Raw genomic sequence first — 22279 nt, 5'->3', positions numbered from 1 at the left:
GCACCATCGTAATGGCGGAGGATCCATTTACTTATATTGATGACCAAAATGAGCAATATGGCAAAGTATGAAAACGATCGGATAAGAGGGAAAAATTTTCCTGAATTGTAATCGTAAGTGAAACGTAAAGGAGGTATGTAAAAATAAAAACGATCGACAGTGTTCAAAGCCCGCTACGCTGAAAATTGCGCCAACATTTCCAACTAGAATTATTTAGAAATCCAATAGAAAGCAATTATAAAAATTGTAATTAATACAAACAAATCCTATATAACTACAGCCGAAGATTTCGTGTTTTATAAAGGTATGTCCCTCCCTAATACATATGTATATCTTGCAACAATATATAATAAACAAAGAAGTCTATCAATATTTTTTTCCAAAACTAGTTCCATCTTCTTCATTTTGTTAAAATGTAATGCTCTAAAATTAATAAAGATCGATCGCGTGACTTGTATTGGCAAAATGCCGGTATATTAAATGAGTGATGCTACTTCCAATATTCTATTCTGTTCAATCTAATCGTTCCTATGTGTAACAATCTAGAATACTCAGACCAAGCCACAATTTAGAAACTCCGGTGTAAACTTGTCATTATAAACGTAGACAAAACAATTGAACGGATTACACGACCCGTGTTCAATGCATTTTTTTTCAATGCTAACTGAAAAGGCTCAACAGGAAGTATTCTTGTTTACTTTGTACATGCTCAATATACAACGCCTATCGTCGTTTTTCAGGCCCACTTGTCGGCAAAACGCTGATCGGCGTTGCTCAGCATTCGAAAGAATGCAAAAGGGTAAAAGGAAGACCGCAGGGAAGACGGGTAGACGAAATTAGGAAAACGTGTGGGGTGAGATGGAAGCGTGTTGGAGAGGCCTTCATCCAACAGTGGATGGTGAATGGCTGTAAATGATGATGATGATGATGATTGGCATTCAAAGCAATATTGCCTTCAGTTTAAGAACGACCTCAGACGATACTAACAAAAAAAGAGGACACGTCCGGGAAGATTCGACACTTCTGGTAACCATATGTAGATATGTATATTATATAATTAAAGTATCTAATCAATGTCCTATCTAAAATAACCATAGGCAATAACTTTGCGATGAAAATATTTATGAAAAAATAAATGCTAGCAACGATAATGTATTATATTATTTTTAATTACATCCGATTATTTGTTCTACGTTATCATACGAATCGTTATCAGTCTTTGCATAGTCAATCTCTACGATTTTATGTGTTTTATAACCTACACACGTTCGAAAACACATTTTTTCGATAGCTAATTAGTTACGACATCTAAATAAGTACAAAATAACAGTGATATTCAACACGTTTTCCAAAAAAATATGACTTCGTTTCCAACCCCCTTCTTTCTCCCCCTCAAAGAAATGTGACATGAGCATTTTTATAAAATTTATTAAAGTATTTTTATAAAATTTCAATATTTATCTTATATATTTTTTTATTAATTTTGCCATCTATCGCTCATAGAATATTCGACACTTTTATTTTATTTTTCTTATTAGTGCCCATTGGCACTAATGTCATAAGTAGTCACCGGACCCAGAAGGTGCCGCGTATTGTTCAAAGGTTGTAAATGCATTGTTAAAGGTTTGCCGAACCTTTTTTACAAAGGATTTACAACAATGGAACAATGGATAGCACTGTGACTATCCTACCTCTAGTCATAAGAGGTCCAAATTCAGGGGGTCCTTTTATTGGTCAGATATGGGATGATTCTCCAATCAGTTTACAGGCTCTCGCCCCCTCAGTCAGTGACAGTCGGTATCCTTGTGTCTCAGTTAGGGGTCCCAATCGAATATTAGAATATTCGATAGGCGAATATATTCGCTGCTTTTTCAATATTAAAAAATTCGAGTATTTATAAAATTAATCGGAAATTATTCGTCTTTTTTATTAAGTAATTTTCAATGTTCATTGGTAAGAAAATCGCCTTTCTTTTATACTCTACTTTCAGAACTTCAACAACGTTTTCGATTTATTTTTTTATAGTAGTACTAGCTGTATTACCCGGCTTCACTCGGTATTTGTAATATAAAACGCTTAAACATGACTCATCTAATAGTACACATTTTATTCAATTTATTTGAATACTCATTTGTTTTTTTTATTAAATTGACTGTCACGAACAAACGAACATACATATGTAGTAACTCTCTTATAAAAAATTATATGTATATCAGAATCCGGCACCTGCGCCCCCTAGGGCTCCGCCCTGGCGTCTACGCCCCCTAGGCTTCGCCTCGGCGCCTTTGCCCCCGGGGACTTCGAATCCTTTGAATCGAAAAAAGTCGAATTATTTGTTCGATGACGTCATGGATTTACGACCAGAGAATGTTATAATAATAAAAGCGCCCTTTGGAATACAATTCTTGTTTCAATACACGCGTACCGTTTCCATAACAACGCAATATTGTACGCGTATGCGTATGCTAGCTGTCGCCAAGACGCTTTCATGAAAACTTTCATATACAATGTTAATTGAATAATATGTTACTTAAATGATAAATTTACTTATAAAAATATATCCCATGTTGTTTTTTGTGTGTTTTTGAATGCATCGTGCAATTTTTAATGATGCACTTGCCCGTTGCCCTTGCCCAGAGAAGTTTTTATCGGACATACATACGTCGACCACCAAGCATCAAATACGACTGATGCTAAAATTATTTAGGATTATCTGTGGACAATCGTCACTTGACAAAAATATAACGCCTAAAGTCACTTATATTATTATAACATTTCTCTGTTTACGACCCAACGAACGAAGGTTACATATATACATATGTTTACTTGAGGTGTGCGTGCATTCGCACGGCACATTTCAGGTATTATTTCCTAACGCATGCATGCTTTATGTGTTCATGCGTTGTTGTTTATTTTGTACTTGGTTATGTACAGTGTGGTTTTTACTTTATCTACGTACGTAGTAACAATAGATGAAGTTTTGTGATCATGCGAAAATTCGAACTCGAGATTTTGACTGATTCGAACTCAGAATCGATTACTGATCACGTTTTCATGATCTAGAAAAAATGTGTGTGTGTGTCTGTGTATTTTGGGGATTTTTTGAACACCGCTAGTCTTATCAAACTGAAACTTAGTATCAGTTACTGAAATTCTTATCGACATGACGTTAATTTTTTTCAAATTTTTAAGATGACCGGAAATGGTACCTCCCCTTATAGGTGTCCTCTTTTTTTTAAGTTTTTGAATTCAATTATCTCCCAAAACGCCAACTAAATCGGATTAATTTTTTTTAAATGTAATAGAAATAATAATATTTATAACTTTATATTTTTTAAATATTTTTATCTGAACCAGAAGTAGCAGTTTTACTCTAGAGAATCGAGGTTTTTTATGTTTTTCTCAGAAACCTTTTGGTTTATTGAACTGAAATTTCATATCTAGAAGTTTAAGCGTAATAGCAAGTTATGGATAAAATTTGGTAAGCATCCCTCAATTGGCAGTTTGCTCTTGTTCGATTTTTCTTCCACAATTTTTTTCGACCACTTAATTTTTATTAGAACAGTGATATGCGGTTTTTCTTGTGCGATATTCATGAACAACCGTCTCGTTCTCCGACGAAAGGGTCTCTTAGACCAGTGTTTCCCAAATTGGGGGGTCGCGACCCCTTGGGGGGCCGTAGTATTTCTCCCGGGGGCCGCGAAAATATTCAATAGAAAGTACAAATATTCATTTATGAATATTTTTCCACATTACATATTTAGGGAATGTACATATATATTTAAGGAAATATTTCCCAAACTTGAATGAGGATGAAAGGAATAATTGGATAAGAACACCATTTGCCAAGTCCTTTAAATATGATCATATTACGTGGACAATCCAAGAAGAGTTGATCGATATCAGATCAGATAATTTGCTTGAAGTGGAATTTAATGAAAAAAGTATTTCAGAATTTTGGTTAAGGCGACAGCAAGAATATCCTGCTATTGGAAAAGAAGCCCTGGTAACTCTTATTCCATTCGTGACTACGTACCTATGCGAAACAGTATTTTCGTCATTACTTATATTAAAAAATCAGCAAAGGTTATGTCTTTCCACGGAGACTTTGGAAGATGCTTTGCGAGTTAGCATTTCTGACATTGAACCCGATATTGATTTGTTATGTAAAAACATGCGACCTTAATCTATCGCATTAAATTGTTTCATGTGTGTATAGTTTTTATTTAAAAAAAAATGTTTTTCAGCAAGTTCCTTTAATTTTGTGCTGAATATAAATATGTGTATTATAATTGTAATAATTACCGCCAAATAAACCTTTTAACTAGAAAAAAAACTTTTTTGGGGGCCGGGAATTAATTCTTTCAGATTTAGGGGGGCGTGACATGAAAGTAATTGGAAAGCACTGTCTTAGACTGTATTCGTTGGGGGGGGGGGGGTGGTGGCCTCATGTTGAGGGCTTTAAGGATCAAATTCCTTGACCTTTAAAGCGGGCTTAGTATACATACAAAGTCTCTTTCCAAATTATATATTAGATTATAATAATATTTGTATCAAATGTACAATGTTTCTGGCGCGGAGGCCGCACCTATGTACATATGTACATATCAGGCCTATCAGGCGCACCCGTCTGGTACCCGGGGTTACCTATCAGGCATTCCTGGTATAAATAAAAAATAAAAAATTATTTCCTTAATTTTTCACAACTATGATTTTAAAAACCAGGTCGAAAAGCCTCTTATATAATACGATTTTTTTTATTATGCCTCAGTTATTTTTTGCTTTATAATGGAAGCAGAATAATATTGCGAAACGCTGATGTTGTTGTTGTTGTTGTGTCAGGACATTGTCAGTGTGAGTGCGTATGCCGGCATTACCTAAAAAGGAGAAAAGTCCTTTGGTGGGCGGTGCTAGCGAAGGTTTTCCACGGCTATTGGTGCTCGTAGCCACGCCCGGAAAATACACAAGCATACATACATATATACCTCAGCATACGCGAATAGCAGCGGAAAAACCGCAATATGACAAATGCAATCGATAACTACAACACCGCCATCTTCCCAGCGAAACGTAAGAGAAAAAAAAAACTAAAAATTCAATAAGAACAATACAACTCATATATGTATGGAAATATGTTTAACGCGTGATTTACAGCTACTGGCTGACAAATTCATTGTTTAAAAACGATTATTGCGATATATAAATAAGACCGTTTCCGTTCATCAATCATATGTACGTACGTACAATCAACAATCGTTTTGAGGAATTTCAAAATCTGGCAACGTATCTTAAATATTTTCATCACTATCGTACAAATATTATACGTATGATGGGAACAATGAGTGATTAGGGATTAGATGACAATTAACGTATTGCTGAATTTAATCAGTAATTGACATATTCTGCTTCTATTATTGGAACAACCTTTGAATTGATTTACAAACGTATTCAAATGAAAAGAATTTTCTAGAATAGAGTGTTCCCAAGCTTCAATATTCTAACTCAAATATTAAGTATGAGGAATCTATAATATACTTAGATTTAGTTAGGAACACGTCAAAAGAAACTATGAATTAAAAATTAATGTACAATATCATCAACATCATAATCCGATTTTGACTCTTTCAATCAATCTTGAGTAATCTTCAAAACTATTAACATGTATACTGATGGTTCATTCATCATTATCTTATACGCTAATTTGTCCAGTATTTTCCACTCTAGCGAAATATCACTCTATATTGATGACATTTCTCACCGAAGTTTATATATTTTGATTTATTCTTATTAATCCAGGCATACATAATTCAATTCTTTAAGAAGTATTGAACGCTGTATGCTTGGCATAGCGAGGAATGACAGGAAATGGAATACGTGGGTGAGAAGCATGGCAAGGGTTGTGGATATAGTGGATAGAGTGAAGAGATTGAAATGGCAATGAGTGGCCACGTGGCTAAAAGAATGGACGAAATGTGGACAAAAGAAATGCTAGAATGGTACCCAAGAGATTGAAAAAGGGTAAAAGGAAGACCGCAGGTAAGATCGGTTGACGAAATTAGGAAAATGTGTGGAGTGAGATGGATGAGAGTTGCGCAAAACAGAGACGAGTGGACGCGTGTTGGAGAGGCCTTCATCCAGCAGTGGGTGGTGAATGGCTGTAGATGATGATTACATAGTTCAATGATTTTTTTGTGCGTACATCAGGCGTGGGTTTAAATAATATTTTTCAGTTGAAAATCCAAATTTAGTGCTTAAAATGCTCATATTCTATTTTAGTGATATTTTCCATTTAGTGACATTTTAGTGACATTTAAATATGCAGCTTTCAAATATAAAAGTAGCAAAAACTTTAAGCAATGCTGAACACGTGATTCAAGTATATTATCAAACATTAAATCATGCCATCCATTCATATATTTCGATTTAACACATGTTTTGAGATAAAATCTGCAGATTCGCAATCAATCTCATCTTACACTTTATTCAATTTTATCTATAAATATATGTGGTATAGTTAAGACAAATTTTAAATTGTGACCAGTCATATGCAATCGATCGTTACTACAATAAACTATGTACGGTACGTATTTCTAGCAATTATTAATTTTAAAATACATATTTGCTTTATTAAATACGACACTTTGCGTGTATATTGGTTTTGTAACAATTTAAAATTTGTATTGCGTGTTTTTAGGAATCATTTCGCTCTCCCTTATATTATTGATCGGTACAGCGTCGTCACTAGAATGTCCTGAAAATTACATTGGAAGGATAGCTGATCCTTCCGAGTGCTCTAGATATTTTCTATGCAATGGCGGATCTCCACAGCTGATGAATTGTAATGGAGGTCAAGAATTCAATCAGCAATTACAAGTATGTGATAATCTAAATGGAAATAGCTCATTAATTTAATATGAGAAACATTTAACAGATAAATATTTCCAGGTTTGCCAAACTCCAATTATTCCTGGATGCTTCAACTTGTTTTTAAGCCCATCGGCTGAAAATAGCCCTAGAGCTCCAATTTGTCCTAATTTCCAAAGACCCCCAATAAATATACCACATGAAACTGCCTGCAATAAATTTTATACCTGCTATATGGGTATATTGACTACTTTTGACTGCCCCAGTGGAACTGAGTACAATCCTGAAAAAAAAGTAAGAGAGTTGATTTAAGAATTGGATAATATTTATAAGCGTATATGTATACACTTTTCAAAATTTTAATTTTTTTTATATTATAGTACTGTGATTGGATTTCTCCGAATGGATGTACATATCATACAACAACTGAAGGTTCTGTAACAGCTCCTGATACTACAGAAAATCCTGCTCCTGATACTACAACTGAAGATTCTCCTACTGTTGCTCCTACAACTGTAGATCCTGCAACTGAGGATCCTCCAACTGACTCTCCCGCAACTGATGCTCCTACAACCGAAGATGCTCCAACTACGGCTCCAGCAACTGATGCTCCTACAACTGAAGATCTTGCAACTGATGCTCCCATTACCGACGAACCTACAACTATTGAATATACTACTGAACCGTCGATTACTACGACTCGGAGACCAATATGTTCAGGAATTACGGTTGGTCTAGAAGCGCACGAGAGCGATTGCACCAAGTTCTACTTTTGCATGAATGGTGTTTCGCAAGAATTTCAGTGTGATGATGGAAAGGAATTCGATCCAATTGGCAATGTATGCTAACATATTATTATTTTAGCTCTAAAAAATGATCCAAATCATATGAGAATTATTTTGACCATCGCAATTTCATTTTTTCGGTACAATATAAAAATAAACTTTTTACTCATATGAACTAGATCGTTTTTTTTTGTAAAACTACTTGTGTTGTACATGTATTTTTTTAATAATGATTTTTTTTAGACTTGTATAGATATTACGGGTGGTGGATGTTCAGCTACTGATGCTCCTACTGAAGATCCTACTACTGAACCCGCTACTGAAGTTCCTATCACGGAAGAACCTATTACTGAGGAACCTGCCACTGAAGATCCTATCACTGAAGATCCCATCACCGATGAACCTATTACCGACGAGGAGACTTATACTGATGATACTACCACTGAACTGCCCACTACATCAGCCCCTGAAACTACTACAACTATCACCGAAGAACCCGCTACTGAAGTTCCTACTACTGAAAATCCTGCAACTGATGCTGCTACAACTGAAGATCCTGAAACTGATGCTCCTGAAACTGATGCTCCTACAACTGAAGATCTTGCAACTGATGCTCCTACAACTGAAGATCCTACAACTGAAGATCCCGAGACTGATGCTCCCGAAACTGATTCTCCTACAACTGAAGATCTTGCAACTAATGCTCCTAGCACCGAAGAACCTACAACTATTGAATATTCCACAGAACCACAAAGTACGACGACTCGAAGACCAATCTGTTCAGGAATACAAGTTGGATTAGAAGCACACGAAACCGATTGCAACAAGTTCTACTTTTGCATAAATAGCATTCCACAGATGTATGAATGCCCCGATGGACAAGAATTCGATATGGACGCCAGAGTAGGTTATTGTTATATAATAGGATTTAGAAATATTTTATCACTTTTATCAATGAGCTTTATTTTAGGGGTGTGTTAATATTACGGGTAGTGGATGTACTACAACGATACCTCCTACACCCACAGAAGCTCCTGAAGATACTACAATTGAATACACAACGGAGTCGGAATTTACAACCACCAGAAGACCGATCTGTTCAGGTGTTGATGTCGGATTTGAGCCACATGAGAGCGATTGCACGAAGTTTTACTTTTGCGTAAACGGTTTCATCCAAGAATTTCAATGTCCCGAAGGACAAGAATTCGACCCAAATTTGAATGTAAATTATTTTAAATACATACATATATCTAGCGCTATAGATGTTTCTTCGTTTATTTCAATCGATTATGTAATTTTCAGATGTGTGTGGATATTACTGGTAATGGATGTTTAACCACTCTAGCTCCTACAGTCACTGACTCTCCTACTACTGAAGCTCTTACTACTGAAGAGCTCACTACAACTGATGCTCCTACAACTGAAGATCTGTCAACGGATGCTCCGACAACTGAAGATCCGTCAACGGATGCTCCTACAACTGAAGCTGCTACAACTGAAGAGCCAACAACTGAAGAGCCAACAACTGAAGAGCCAACAACTGAAGAGCCAACAACTGAAGAGCCAACAACTGAAGAGCCAACAACTGAAGCTGCTACAACTGAAGAGCCTACAACTGATGAATATACCACAGAACCATCGACCACCACCACTCGAAGACCAATCTGTTCAGGAATACAGGCTGGACTCGAAGCACACGAGACCGATTGCACCAAGTTCTATTTTTGTATGAATGGTGTTCCACAAGAATTCCAGTGCCCCGAAGGACAAGAATTCGATATTGCCGCCGGCGTATGTTATTGTCATATTAACATTAATATGTATTGATATCATTATGTCTTTCAATTGTGAGTTTTCTTTCAGGGGTGTGTTGAAATTACGGGTAGTGGATGTACTGTAGAAATAGCTCCTACGACTGAAGATCCGTCAACTGATGCTCCGACAACTGAAGATCCGTCAACTGATGCTCCTACAACTGAAGAGCCAACAACTAAAGAGCCAACAACTGAAGAGCCAACAACTGAAGATCCGTCAACTGATGCTCCTACAACTGAAGAGCCAACAACTAAAGAGCCAACAACTGAAGAGCCAACAACTGAAGAGCCAACAACTGAAGAGCCAACAACTGAAGAGCCAACAACTAAAGAGCCAACAACTGAAGAGCCAACAACTGAAGCTGCTACAACTGAAGATCCTACAACTGAAGAGCCTACAACTGATGAATATACCACAGAACCATCGACCACCACCACTCGAAGACCAATCTGTTCAGGAATACAGGCTGGACTCGAAGCACACGAGACCGATTGCACCAAGTTCTATTTTTGTATGAATGGTGTTCCACAAGAATTCCAGTGCCCCGAAGGACAAGAATTCGATATTGCCGCCGGCGTATGTTATTGTCATATTAACATTAATATGTATTGATATCATTATGTCTTTCAATTGTGAGTTTTCTTTCAGGGGTGTGTTGAAATTACGGGTAGTGGATGTACTGTAGAAATAGCTCCTACGACTGAAGATCCGTCAACTGATGCTCCGACAACTGAAGATCCGTCAACTGATGCTCCTACAACTGAAGAGCCAACAACTGAAGAGCCAACAACTGAAGAGCCAACAACTGAAGGGCCAACAACTGAAGAGCCAACAACTGAAGCTGCTACAACTGAAGAGCCTACAACTGATGAATATACCACAGAACCATCGACCACCACCACTCGAAGACCAATCTGTTCAGGAATACAGGTTGGACTCGAAGCACACGAGACCGATTGCACCAAGTTCTATTTTTGTATGAATGGTGTTCCACAAGAATTCCAGTGCCCCGAAGGACAAGAATTCGATATTGCCGCCGGCGTATGTTATTGTCATATTAACATTAATATGTATTGATATCATTATGTCTTTCAATTGTGAGTTTTCTTTCAGGGGTGTGTTGAAATTACGGGTAGTGGATGTACTGTAGAAATAGCTCCTACGACTGAAGATCCGTCAACTGATGCTCCGACAACTGAAGATCCGTCAACTGATGCTCCTACAACTGAAGAGCCAACAACTGAAGAGCCAACAACTGAAGAGCCAACAACTGAAGAGCCAACAACTGAAGAGCCAACAACTGAAGAGCCAACAACTGAAGAGCCAACAACTGAAGAGCCAACAACTGAAGAGCCAACAACTAAAGAGCCAACAACTGAAGAGCCAACAACTGAAGCTGCTACAACTGAAGATCCTACAACTGAAGAGCCTACAACTGATGAATATACCACAGAACCATCGACCACCACCACTCGAAGACCAATCTGTTCAGGAATACAGGCTGGACTCGAAGCACACGAGACCGATTGCACCAAGTTCTATTTTTGTATGAATGGTGTTCCACAAGAATTCCAGTGCCCCGAAGGACAAGAATTCGATATTGCCGCCGGCGTATGTTATTGTCATATTAACATTAATATGTATTAATATCATTATGTCTTTCAATTGTGAGTTTTCTTTCAGGGGTGTGTTGAAATTACGGGTAGTGGATGTACTGTAGAAATAGCTCCTACGACTGAAGATCCGTCAACTGATGCTCCGACAACTGATGCTCCGACAACTGAAGATCCGTCAACTGATGCTCCTGCAACTGAAGATCCTCCAACTGATGCTCCTACTACTGAAGATCCTGAAACTGATGCTCCTGCAACTGAAGATCCTCCTACTGATGCTCCTACTACTGAAGATCCTGAAACTGATGCTCCTGCAACTGAAGATCCTCCAACTGATTCTCCTACAACTGAAGATCTTGCAACTGATGCTCCCATTACGGATGAACCTACAACTGTTGAATATACTACTGAACTGATTACTACGACTCGGAGACCCATCTGTTCGGGAATTACGGTTGGTCTAGAAGCGCACGAGAGCGACTGCACCAAGTTCTACTTTTGCATGAATGGTGTTTCGCAAGAATTCCAGTGTAATGATGGACAAGAATTCGATCCAATTGACAAAGTATGCTCTCATATTATTAGTGTAGCTCTGAAAAATGATCCAAATCATATGAGAAGTATTTTGACCATACCAATTTTATTTTTTTTTTGTACAATATACAAGTTAAATTTTTACTCATATGAACTAGATCCTTTTTTTGTAAAACTATTTGTATATACAAATATAAATCCATGTTCGTGTGTTTTTTCAATCAATGAATTTTTTTTTTAGACTTGTATAGATATTACGGGTGGTGGATGTTCAGCTACTGACGCTCCTACTGAAGATCCTACTACTGAGGAACCCGCTACTGAAGCTCCTATCACGGAAGAACCTATTACTGAGGAACCTGCCACTGAAGATCCTATTACCGACGAGCCCCTTACTGAAGTTCCTATCACTGAAGATCCCATCACCGACGAACCTATTACCGACGAGGTGACTTATACCGAGGATACCACCACTGAACTTCCCACCACATCAGCCCCTGAAACTACAACTGGAAGGCTTCTCTGTTCAGGAAATGAAGTATTTGAACTACATCCCACGGATTGCACCAAATTTTACTTCTGCTTTAACAGTTTTCCCATTCAAATGGAATGTCCAAAGGGAAAGGAATTCGATATAAACGTTAGGGTATGTTACAATTAAATATGAAAATATTATCGTAGATTTTTTTAAACGTATATACAGTAATATTTTCTCTTGTATTCTTTCAGAAGTGTGTTAAAATCACGGGAAACGGATGCTCATCGATCAGCCAAATTTTTGATGGATTCAATGAATATAACTTTTAAATAATTCATAAAGATAAATTATATGTGTAAATTATTAAAAATATTATGTAATAAATATCATTTTATTTAAACTTGTTTATTTTCTTCCTTATTTTGAATAAATTAATCACTGAAATTTCACCAATCATTTTTTACAAAACAAGTACATACATATGTACATATTCCGATAAGCGTTGACAAGTGTCACATTGTCTCTTTTTCCAGATCTCGATCATCAATTGAATTTGGTTACAAGATTGATGGCTCTATTCTTGCCCGTCACACACATGTCAATGATTTGGGAATTACTTTTTCAAATATCTGGAATTTTAATTCTCATGTCCAAGATGTGTGCAATAGGGCTACAAAAACATTACGCTTCGTTGTCAGAAACTCAGGCGCCTTTAATAGTACCAGCGTGATACGTTTACTGTATACTACATATGTACATTGGTGCGCAGTTTGCTTGAATCTGGCTCGGCCATATGGAGTCCTAACCATTTAAGGTACACGCTCATGTTAGAGAGAGTGCAAAGAAAATATCTGCGTTATCTGTACATGAAAGAGTTTGGGCGCTATCCCTACTTATTTCCCAGTAAGTTTGTCATGGGCTCCTTGGGCTTTGACTCCTTAGCTTCACGTAGAAACAATCAACTTGGTAAGCTTTTTCTAAAAATTCTAAGGGGTGAATGTCATCTTCCTGAAGTTCTGTCTAATCTTAAACTTAGGGTACCTGAGAAACTGAGAGAATCTCACTCCAGAACTCTATTTCTGCCTATTCGGGCCAGAACTAATGTGCTTGATGACTCGCCCCTTTCAAGAGCCATTCGATTATTTAACCTGCTTTCTGGGAGCCTTGATGTTTTTACTGTCAGGCAGCATATTTTAAATGACTTCTAGCTACATATTTACACATGTTGTTTTCATTTTGTAATATTATTATTTAGCATAATGTGTATGTATCTATGTTGGTTTTATCTTTATTTATATATGTATGCTATTTTTTATTTTTTTATATATGAGTAATTTATCTTTATTTATGTGTTTATGTGTATATGCATGTATTATATAATGTGTGTATGTATATAGATGTATGTATTTGTATGTGTATGTATCTATGTGTATATGTATATGTGAATATATATATATATATATATATATATATATATATATATATATATATATATATGTGTGTGTAGGTGTGTATGTATGTATATATGTGTATTTTTATATTTATGTATGTATGTATGTGTATTTATGTATACGTGTAAGTATTTGTGTATAAATGGATGGTGTACATATATGTTTATATAATTGTCTTTGGCCAGGAAGGCGCATTGGGTTTATCTGTTAGCCTTCCTGGTATAAATCAAATAAAAATAAAAAATAAAAGTCGTTGCCTACAAAACTTTATTATAAAAATAGTTGCCTGTGTGCACATAATTGTGCACTCGGTAAAATATCGTAATCGTAACAAATGGATTGAATCCTTTTTACGCAGCTGCAATTTTTCATTGTTTAAAAATTATCATTGTTTTGTAAAAGGATAAACTTCTATTCTGTTCATCAATCATTTGAAAATTCGATTTCAATACTGAGTCATTTTCAAGAATATAAAAGAATCACAATGTGTTCTCTATCTAAATTATTATCATCCAAATATGTACATACGTATTATTATCATCCAAAAATGAGTGATTACACAAAAGTCCAATCGACAATTGACTATTCCGCAATTGTTTATTGGAACTGTATTTAAAAAAAGTACATTATTAATTACGCAAACGGAAAAACTGTGAACTCCCTACCTTTGAATCCAAACATCAAAAACCCAAAATTTGAGAAATTATACAGGATATTTATGTCATCAAAACCTTCTATGCGCATTTTGGATAACTGTGATGGAACCATACAAGTTTCACATATCTACGTCATTACTGACAAAACTCATTCATTGAAAGTTTTCATATTCAAACGGATTTATGATATATTATATACCATGTATATGTTTAAATATTTAAAAAAAATTCTACCATTCTTTATTAGTAATTTATATACAAAATAGATGAGGTATTGTGAGGGTGTGAAAATTTAATCTCGAGATATTTTTAATTAATTTAGGTAGGTTACGACGGTAAATCTATATACATATGTAAGTAGGCTTAAGACTAAACACGCAGTTGCCCATTCAGCAACTTCGATTTAGCACATGCTTTATGATAAAATCTATCGCTTATTTATCTCACGTAACATTCTACTTAATTTTATCTACAAATATAGGTAGTTTAGCTGAGATAGTATAGTCATATACAAACGATCGCCACTATATTAACTATGTACGGTACGTTTTACTAGTGTTTAAGAATATAAAATTACATACATATATATATATATATATATATATATATATATATATATATATATATATATATATATATATATATATTTCGACTAAGTATTATAGTATATGTTGTCTTATTCGAGTGGTTATATTTTTTAATTTGAAATCGTGCAAATATTTTTAAATGGTGTCAAAAACAGGTGCATTATTTGTGCAATAATTCGTCAAAAAAATTATATAACCGTTATTGATTGAATACCCTTCATATAATATAATAAAAATAAGCTATTCTATGAAATTATAATTAATATTGATTATTGCAGGAATCATTTCACTTTGTATTGTATTACTAATTGGGGCAACATCGGCATTAGAATGCCCTGCGAATTCCATTGGAAGGATAGCCGATCCTTCCGAGTGTTCTAGATATATTCTTTGCGATGGCGGATCTCTACAAACGATGTATTGTAATGGAGGTCAAGAATTCAATCGACAATTACAAGTACGTCAACATTTCTGCATAGAATTTTCTTCATTCAATTAATACAGGAAACATTTTTAACAGAGAAATATTTTCAGGTTTGCCAAACGCCGATTGTTCCAGGATGCTTGAACTTGTTCTTAAGCTCATTGGTTGAAGGGAGCCCTAGAGTTCCATTTTGTCCTCTTGACCAAAATACCACGATTTATTTACCGCATGAAACTCTCTGCACCAAATTTTATTCCTGCTATATGGGTGTATTGACTGCTTTTGACTGTGCTGGCGGAACTGAATTTGATCCAGAAAAGGGAGTAAGTAGTTCAAAATAGGGAGTAACTTTTTCATGTGTACGGTCTCTTTTTATACAAAACATATGTAACTTGGGTTTTATAGAACTGCGATTGGATTTCTGAGGACGGATGTACGCTCCGTACAACACCCAAAGCTCCTACGACTGATGGTGTAACTGATTCTACTTTAATAGAAGAAGAAACAACTGAAGTGCCTTCAACTCCAGAAGAAGCTTCAACTGAAGTACTTTCAACAACAGAAGACACTCCAACTGAAGAAGCTCCTACTGAAGAAGCTATAACTGAAGAAACTACAATTGAAACATCTACATCAGAAGCTTCTACAGCTGAAGTAATTGAAACTACTACAATGGAGTACACAACCGAGTCACAAAGTACCACGACTAAAAGACCAATCTGTTCAGGAATAACGGTTGGTCTCGAGCCACACGAAAGCGATTGCACCAAGTACTACTTTTGCTTAAGTGGTACTCCGCAAATGTTTCAATGTCCCGATGGACAGGAGTTTGATATAAACGCTCAAGTATGTTATGGTCATAAAGGCATTATTAAACAAATATTTCTTTTTCAAAAATGAAATTCATTTCAGGGGTGCATTGATATTACGGGTAACGGATGCATTGAAATACATCCTACAACTGAAGCACCTACAACCGAAGAACCAGAAACTACCACAATGGAGTACACAACAGAGCCACAAAGCACCACCACTAAAAAACCAATCTGTTCAGGAATAACGGTTGGTCTTGAAGCACACGAGACCGATTGCAACAAGTTCTACTTTTGCATAAACAGCATCCCGCAAATGTACGAATGCCCCGAGGGGCAAGAATTCAATATGGAAGCCAGAGTATGTCGCTGATATATGAGTACATAAAGATATTATTAGTAGGTACTATCATAAATTATTTTTATTTCAGGGGTGTATTGATATTACGGGAAGCGGGTGTACTACAACGATAGCTCCTACAACTGAAGAACCTACAACTGAAGCACTTACAACTGAAGAACCTACAACTGAAGCACTTACAACTGAAGTTCCGACAGTAGTCCCTGAAACCACAACTGGACCAGCGCCATGTTCAGGAGCTGGACTATTTGAACCGCATCCGACCGATTGCACCAAATATTACTTTTGCTTTAATGGTGCTCCACAAGTGTTGGAGTGTCCAGATGGAAAAGAGTTCGATGCAAATGCTTTAGTATGTTATCTTATGATAAAATATGTATTTAAAGATGATTTAAAAAAATTTATTACTCTTTTATGTTTGTTTTATTTTAGATTTGTGTCGATATTACGAGTGACGGATGTTCATCAAACAATGAAGCTTGGTTTGGATTTTTAGGATATATTTGAAATAATTTTTAATTTTTGTATCCAAAGATAAATTACAAACATGTATGTACATATGTATGTGTGAATTTAATAAATATTGTTTAATTTCAAATTATTTTTTATTATTTCATTAATTCTACGAAAACGATCTAACTTACATGAGAATTATTACACTTTTTAACTATAAAAAGCAAACTTTTAAAATATCGTGTATGTATGTACGTTCATACATGTGTATGTATGCATGTAAGTGAAAATATAATTTCACTTCAATAACAAATCACGTAGATATCAATTACTTTCCGAAAATTTTATAAAAGTTTAATATTATATTAGTAGAAAATAAGAAAAAACGTAACTCACAATTCATTATGGAAAACATATATGTACATACATAACTTTAATATTCAATTCCGTTTAATTTTTTGCAATATTTTAAGCTTGACATTATTTTCTACCTGCATTGTCATTGAACCAAAGAGATTTTGTAAATTTTAGTAAAATGCTTACTTTTTAAAAATTAAATTCTAATTGTTAATTAAAGTTATTTATCGCGTTTAAAGTAAAGTCAATCGTTTTTTTTTTCAATCGTTTTGCTTTTTTTCGACGAAATCATGCCATGGTCTTGTCAGATTATGCATACATTTTGTATATAATAATACTAAAAACGAAGATTAAAATATAATTAATCGATGTATTCAAATAATTTTATCGATAATCCCAACAGTATTTTATCAAATAGAATATACCTACAATATATGTTTGAAACCTTCACCAGTCACTTAAGGTTGTTGGCTACCGCACAACCCAACTTTTGTAAATTAAAAATGTTATTTAAACTGTCATTCCGTAAGTTTTCTCATAATTATTCTAAAAGTTTTTACGATTCATCGATTAACCAATTTATCATTTTAAGGTGTGGTTCTCTTGCTATTGATGTCATTAACAACGATATTAGCATGTCCGAAAAACTTCAAAGGAGACATGGTGCATGAGGATATGAATAAGTTTTATCGATGTCATTATGGCTCACATTCTATAATATCATGTCCTAATGGACAGGAATTTCATCCCAAATTAAAAGTAAGTGTTTTTATTCATTCAAATTTGATAAAATTTTATTTTAAAATAAATTATGAGTTTTTTTTTAGGTTTGTCTGAAATCTATACTGAAAATATCTCCATTAGAATCACCTTGCTCAGGAATAACGGTCGGGTTAGTACCACACGAGACCGATTGTACTAAATTTTACTTTTGCAGTGATGGTATCCAAACACAATACGACTGCCCCGATGGTCAAGAATTTGATGAAAATTCCGGAGTATATAATTGTTACATAAACATTAGTATAAATACTGAAAGCACTTTGATTAATGTTCTGTATTTCAGGGTTGTGCTGATATTACGGGCAGCGGTTGTACTTCAACAATAACTCCTACCACTGAAAATATCGGGACCGATGGTACTACAATTGAAGCACCTACAACTGAAGATCCTGTAATCGATGGTACTACAGATGTAACACCTTCAACCGAAGATACTGAAATCACAACAATGGAGTACTCAACAGGGCCTCAAAGCTCCACGACTCAAAAATCACCTTGCTCAGGAATAATGGTCGGATTTGTACCACACGAAAGCGATTGCACCAAGTACTATTTTTGCGTTGCTGGTGCTGCGCTAGAAAGACAGTGCCCCGATGGTCAAGAATTTGATGAAGATGCCGAAGTATATTATTGTTATATATGTAAACATTAGTACAAATGCTGAAAGCACTTTAATTAATGTTCTGTATTTCAGGGTTGTGTTGCTATTACGGGCAGCGGTTGTACTTCAACAATAACTCCTACCACTGAAGATCTTGAGACCGATGGCACTACAAATGAAACACCCACAACGGAAGATCCTGCTACTGATGGTACTACAGATGAAACCCCTACAACCGAAGATCCTGAAACCACAACAATGGAGTACTCAACAGAGCAGCAAAGTTCCACGACTCAAAAATCAATTTGTTCCGAAACACAATCTGGTGCTGTACCACACGAGTGCGATTGTACCAAGTATTACCTTTGCACGAATGGTATCCCACAAGAATTTCAGTGCTCCGATGGTCAAGAATTTGATGAAGATATCACAGTACATTATTGTTACACAAACATTTAAATATATGTATATACAGACGTGCTATGAGCGCTTTCATATGTTTCAGGAGTGTGTTGATATTACTGGTAGTGGCTGTACTACAACGATATTTCCTACAACTGAAGATCTTGAGACCGATGGCACTACAAATGAAACACCCACAACAGAAGATCCTGCTACTGATGGTACTACAGATGAAACATCTTCAACCGAAGATCCTGAAACCACAACAATGGAGTACTCAACAGAGCAGCAAAGTTCCACGACTCAAAAATCACTTTGCTCAGGAATAATAGTCGGATTTGTACCACACGAAAGCGATTGCACCAAGTACTATTTTTGCGTTGCTGGTACTGCGCAAGAAAGACAGTGCCCCGATGGTCAAGAATTTGATGAAGATGCCGAAGTATATTATTGTTATATATGTAAACATTAGTACAAATGCTGAAAGCACTTTAATTAATGTTCTGTATTTCAGGGTTGTGTTGCTATTACGGGCAGCGGTTGTACTTCAACAATAACTCCTACCACTGAAGATCTTGAGACCGATGGCACTACAAATGAAACACCCACAACGGAAGATCCTGCTACTGATGGTACTACAGATGAAACACCTACAACCGAAGATCCCGAAACCGCAACAATGGAGTACTCAACAGAGCAGCAAAGTTCCACGACTCAAAAATCAATTTGTTCCGAAACACAATCTGGTGCTGTACCACACGAGAGCGATTGTACCAAGTATTACCTTTGCACGAATGGTATCCCACAAGAATTTCAGTGCTCCGATGGTCAAGAATTTGATGAAGATATCACAGTACATTATTGTTACACAAACATTTATATATATGTATATACACACATGCTATTAGCGCTTTCATAAATGTTTTATATTTCAGGAGTGTGTTGATATTACTGGTAGTGGCTGTACTACAACGATAGTTCCTACAACTGAAGATCTTGAGACCGATGGCACTACAAATGAAACACCCACAACAGAAGATCCTGCTACTGATGGTACTACAGATGAAACATCTTCAACCGAAGATCCTGAAACCACAACAATGGAGTACTCAACAGAGCAGCAAAGTTCCACGACTCAAAAATTAATTTGTTCAGAAATAGAGTTTGGTGCTGTACCACACGAGAGCGATTGTACCAAGTATTACATTTGCATGAATGGTATCCCATATGAGTTGCAGTGTCCAAGTGGGCACAAATTCGATGCAAACGCTAAAGTAATTTATTTTTAGATATTTACATACATACATTTTTTTTATATATTTTTTAATTTATTTCAATTAATGTTTTATATAATATTTTCTTTTAGCAATGTGTCGAACTCAAAGGCGATCGATGTTCATCAAGTAATGTTGCATGGCCTGGCTCAATGCACATATTTTTTAATTTATTAACAATCTTAGTTCTCAAAGTTATACTACGTGTGTAAATTTTGAAAAATACAATATAATAACTTTTCAATTTCAATCGTTTTTGTTTATTCATAATTCTGCGAATAAGATCCAAAGATCCAAACAAGTATTATTTGGACAGATGCAATTTAATAAATCCTCATCGCAATGAAAAAACAAACCTATTGAATTGAGAAGATGCAAAGGGCATGTACATACATATACAGAAATACCTACACAACATTGGGTCTATTTGTTTTTCCGCTATACAAATTACCAGTTTTTAATTTCAAATCACCATATTTAATATGATATTTAATAACCGTAGACTTCATGAAATATTCTAAAAAAGTTCCGTATTTACTTTTGTTTTCCAATTTTAATCCGACCAAGGAACGCTGAGAAATCCAACAGTATATAAAATAATACAAAAAAATCAACAAAGGGGAAAAATTATTGTTTAAAATAATCTTATACGGCATCCTGACATTAGCATGTAAGAATAGGGTGCTCAGTAAGGTACCCTGACAAAATCGCGCCGACATTAGCGCACAATACAAAATTATATAATAGTTTTTTCACTTTTATTACAAAAATTATTTTATATTTTGATTTCTATCATTTTCTACAGTAATCTTTTATAATTTTTTGAATCCATTTTTCAAAAAAAAATTATTAGTTTTGATTTAATTAAAATGTAAAAAAATATATATTAAATTTTCACTAGGTCTTTCTTTTATGTACATTATGAAATTTTTCGTTTCTCATCTAGTATTTCACTTTATGTATTCAAATACTACCTGCGAGGAATGTATTAAACTTAAAAGTATTGTATTAAGGAAGAATAAAATAAGAAAAATTGTAAATCGATTTTAATGTTGACAAAAATAACTGACTTTTTTTCTTATGCTTATGACGGCACATCATCTTATACATACATAAATACATACAGAGTTTCCTATTATTCAGCCAGTAAATATTTTATTACCAATAAAACATTTTATTTTAAACTAAATAATTGTCCAATTATTTCCGCCTAGTTTTTTTATTCGACGCATCAATTCCACAATATTTATGTACATATTATATATTATTTCAAAATTATACCGTGAGAAATCAACTCTTCAACCGATGCGACATCTACATAAATTAAATTATTATATCAATACATTTTCAAAACCACTCGTTGATATATCAACGGGCAAAGCACTAATTGGTTTTTAATACTGTAACGTATACTAAACAGAGCCGCCGAGTAATTGCGATCGGATTAGACCGGGTAGCGTCCTGAGAGATCGTGTGACCGGGTTAAGTGGTTTTAAGGATTAGCGACAAGCTAAGTGCATGAAACAATGATTGCACTTCTCATACCGTGGGAATACATATCCGAATACGTGACTATACAGTAGGTAAACAGATTAGACGTCCTGAGAGATCTACCCCTTATAAGGCGGTACGTAGGCGATATCATGTAATTCTGGACGGAGCAGTGACAGTGCGTGTAGCTCCTTAATCATCAATAAATGCTGTGAAACGACTTTTACTTGGATCCTCCACCCACCCGTACGCAACAATACTATACAGAATAAATTCACGAAGCTACAATGATTAAATAAAATATGTGCTGAATCTTGTACTGAATCCTTTTTGCAGAACAATGTACTTTTACAACCCTGCTTTCTCAAATTACACTCATCTACATTTTCCATCACCCATAGTACATTTAATCTAAATTTCAATACATGACACTAGAAAGATATCGAAATATATATAGTACAAACATATGTATGTATATATGTATATATGTAGTTATTGTACAAAAAAATTATATTAATCACTCCACGTCATAAAAATA

General features: G+C 35.2%; 3 protein-coding genes across 3 annotated transcripts; all 3 read left to right on the top strand.

Moving 5' to 3' along the window:
• The first annotated feature begins 6543 nt into the window (after positions 1-6543).
• On the top strand, positions 6544-12486 carry LOC143913053 (uncharacterized). Its single transcript, XM_077432565.1, has 13 exons — positions 6544-6580; positions 6695-6873; positions 6946-7158; positions 7245-7703; positions 7893-8552; positions 8620-8871; positions 8952-9440; positions 9513-10040; positions 10113-10505; positions 10578-11075; positions 11148-11642; positions 11853-12257; positions 12341-12486. Exons 1-13 carry the CDS (start codon positions 6574-6576, stop codon positions 12416-12418), a joined length of 4656 nt encoding a protein of 1551 aa, XP_077288691.1. The 5' UTR covers positions 6544-6573; the 3' UTR covers positions 12419-12486.
• A 1659-nt stretch (positions 12487-14145) lies between these two features.
• On the top strand, positions 14146-16980 carry LOC143913057 (uncharacterized). The gene is made up of 7 exons (XM_077432571.1): positions 14146-14738; positions 15062-15240; positions 15318-15530; positions 15613-16053; positions 16120-16380; positions 16451-16732; positions 16813-16980. Exons 1-7 carry the CDS (start codon positions 14732-14734, stop codon positions 16885-16887), a joined length of 1458 nt encoding a protein of 485 aa, XP_077288697.1. The 5' UTR covers positions 14146-14731; the 3' UTR covers positions 16888-16980.
• A 644-nt stretch (positions 16981-17624) lies between these two features.
• On the top strand, positions 17625-21247 carry LOC143912546 (uncharacterized). Its single transcript, XM_077431833.1, has 9 exons — positions 17625-17715; positions 17783-17949; positions 18018-18188; positions 18257-18595; positions 18668-19006; positions 19080-19418; positions 19491-19829; positions 19912-20250; positions 20343-21247. The coding sequence occupies exons 1-9, from the start codon at positions 17625-17627 to the stop codon at positions 20460-20462; spliced, it is 2244 nt and encodes a 747-aa protein (XP_077287959.1). The 3' UTR covers positions 20463-21247.
• Positions 21248-22279: the final 1032 nt, after the last annotated feature.

Source organism: Arctopsyche grandis, chromosome 6, assembly GCF_051622035.1.
Source record: "Arctopsyche grandis isolate Sample6627 chromosome 6, ASM5162203v2, whole genome shotgun sequence".
NCBI lineage: Eukaryota > Metazoa > Arthropoda > Insecta > Trichoptera > Hydropsychidae > Arctopsyche > Arctopsyche grandis.
Note: the sequence above shows the minus strand (reverse complement) of the source record. Positions and strands in the feature narration are given on the sequence as shown.

What these genes read in the sequence shown, in the direction of transcription:
- LOC143913053 (XM_077432565.1), top strand. An exon ending in AATTCGATATTGCCGCCGGC is followed by an intron (nt 9,441 to 9,512) that starts GTATGTTATTGT and finishes GTTTTCTTTCAG; the next exon opens with GGGTGTGTTGAAATTACGGG. An exon ending in AATTCGATATTGCCGCCGGC is followed by an intron (nt 10,041 to 10,112) that starts GTATGTTATTGT and finishes GTTTTCTTTCAG; the next exon opens with GGGTGTGTTGAAATTACGGG.
- LOC143913057 (XM_077432571.1), top strand. An exon ending in AATTCAATATGGAAGCCAGA is followed by an intron (nt 16,381 to 16,450) that starts GTATGTCGCTGA and finishes TTTTTATTTCAG; the next exon opens with GGGTGTATTGATATTACGGG. An exon ending in AGTTCGATGCAAATGCTTTA is followed by an intron (nt 16,733 to 16,812) that starts GTATGTTATCTT and finishes GTTTTATTTTAG; the next exon opens with ATTTGTGTCGATATTACGAG.
- LOC143912546 (XM_077431833.1), top strand. Translation starts at nt 17,625, where the DNA reads ATGTTTGAAACCTTCACCAGTCACTTAAGGTTGTTGGCTACCGCACAA. An exon ending in AATTTGATGAAGATGCCGAA is followed by an intron (nt 18,596 to 18,667) that starts GTATATTATTGT and finishes TCTGTATTTCAG; the next exon opens with GGTTGTGTTGCTATTACGGG. An exon ending in AATTTGATGAAGATATCACA is followed by an intron (nt 19,830 to 19,911) that starts GTACATTATTGT and finishes TTTATATTTCAG; the next exon opens with GAGTGTGTTGATATTACTGG.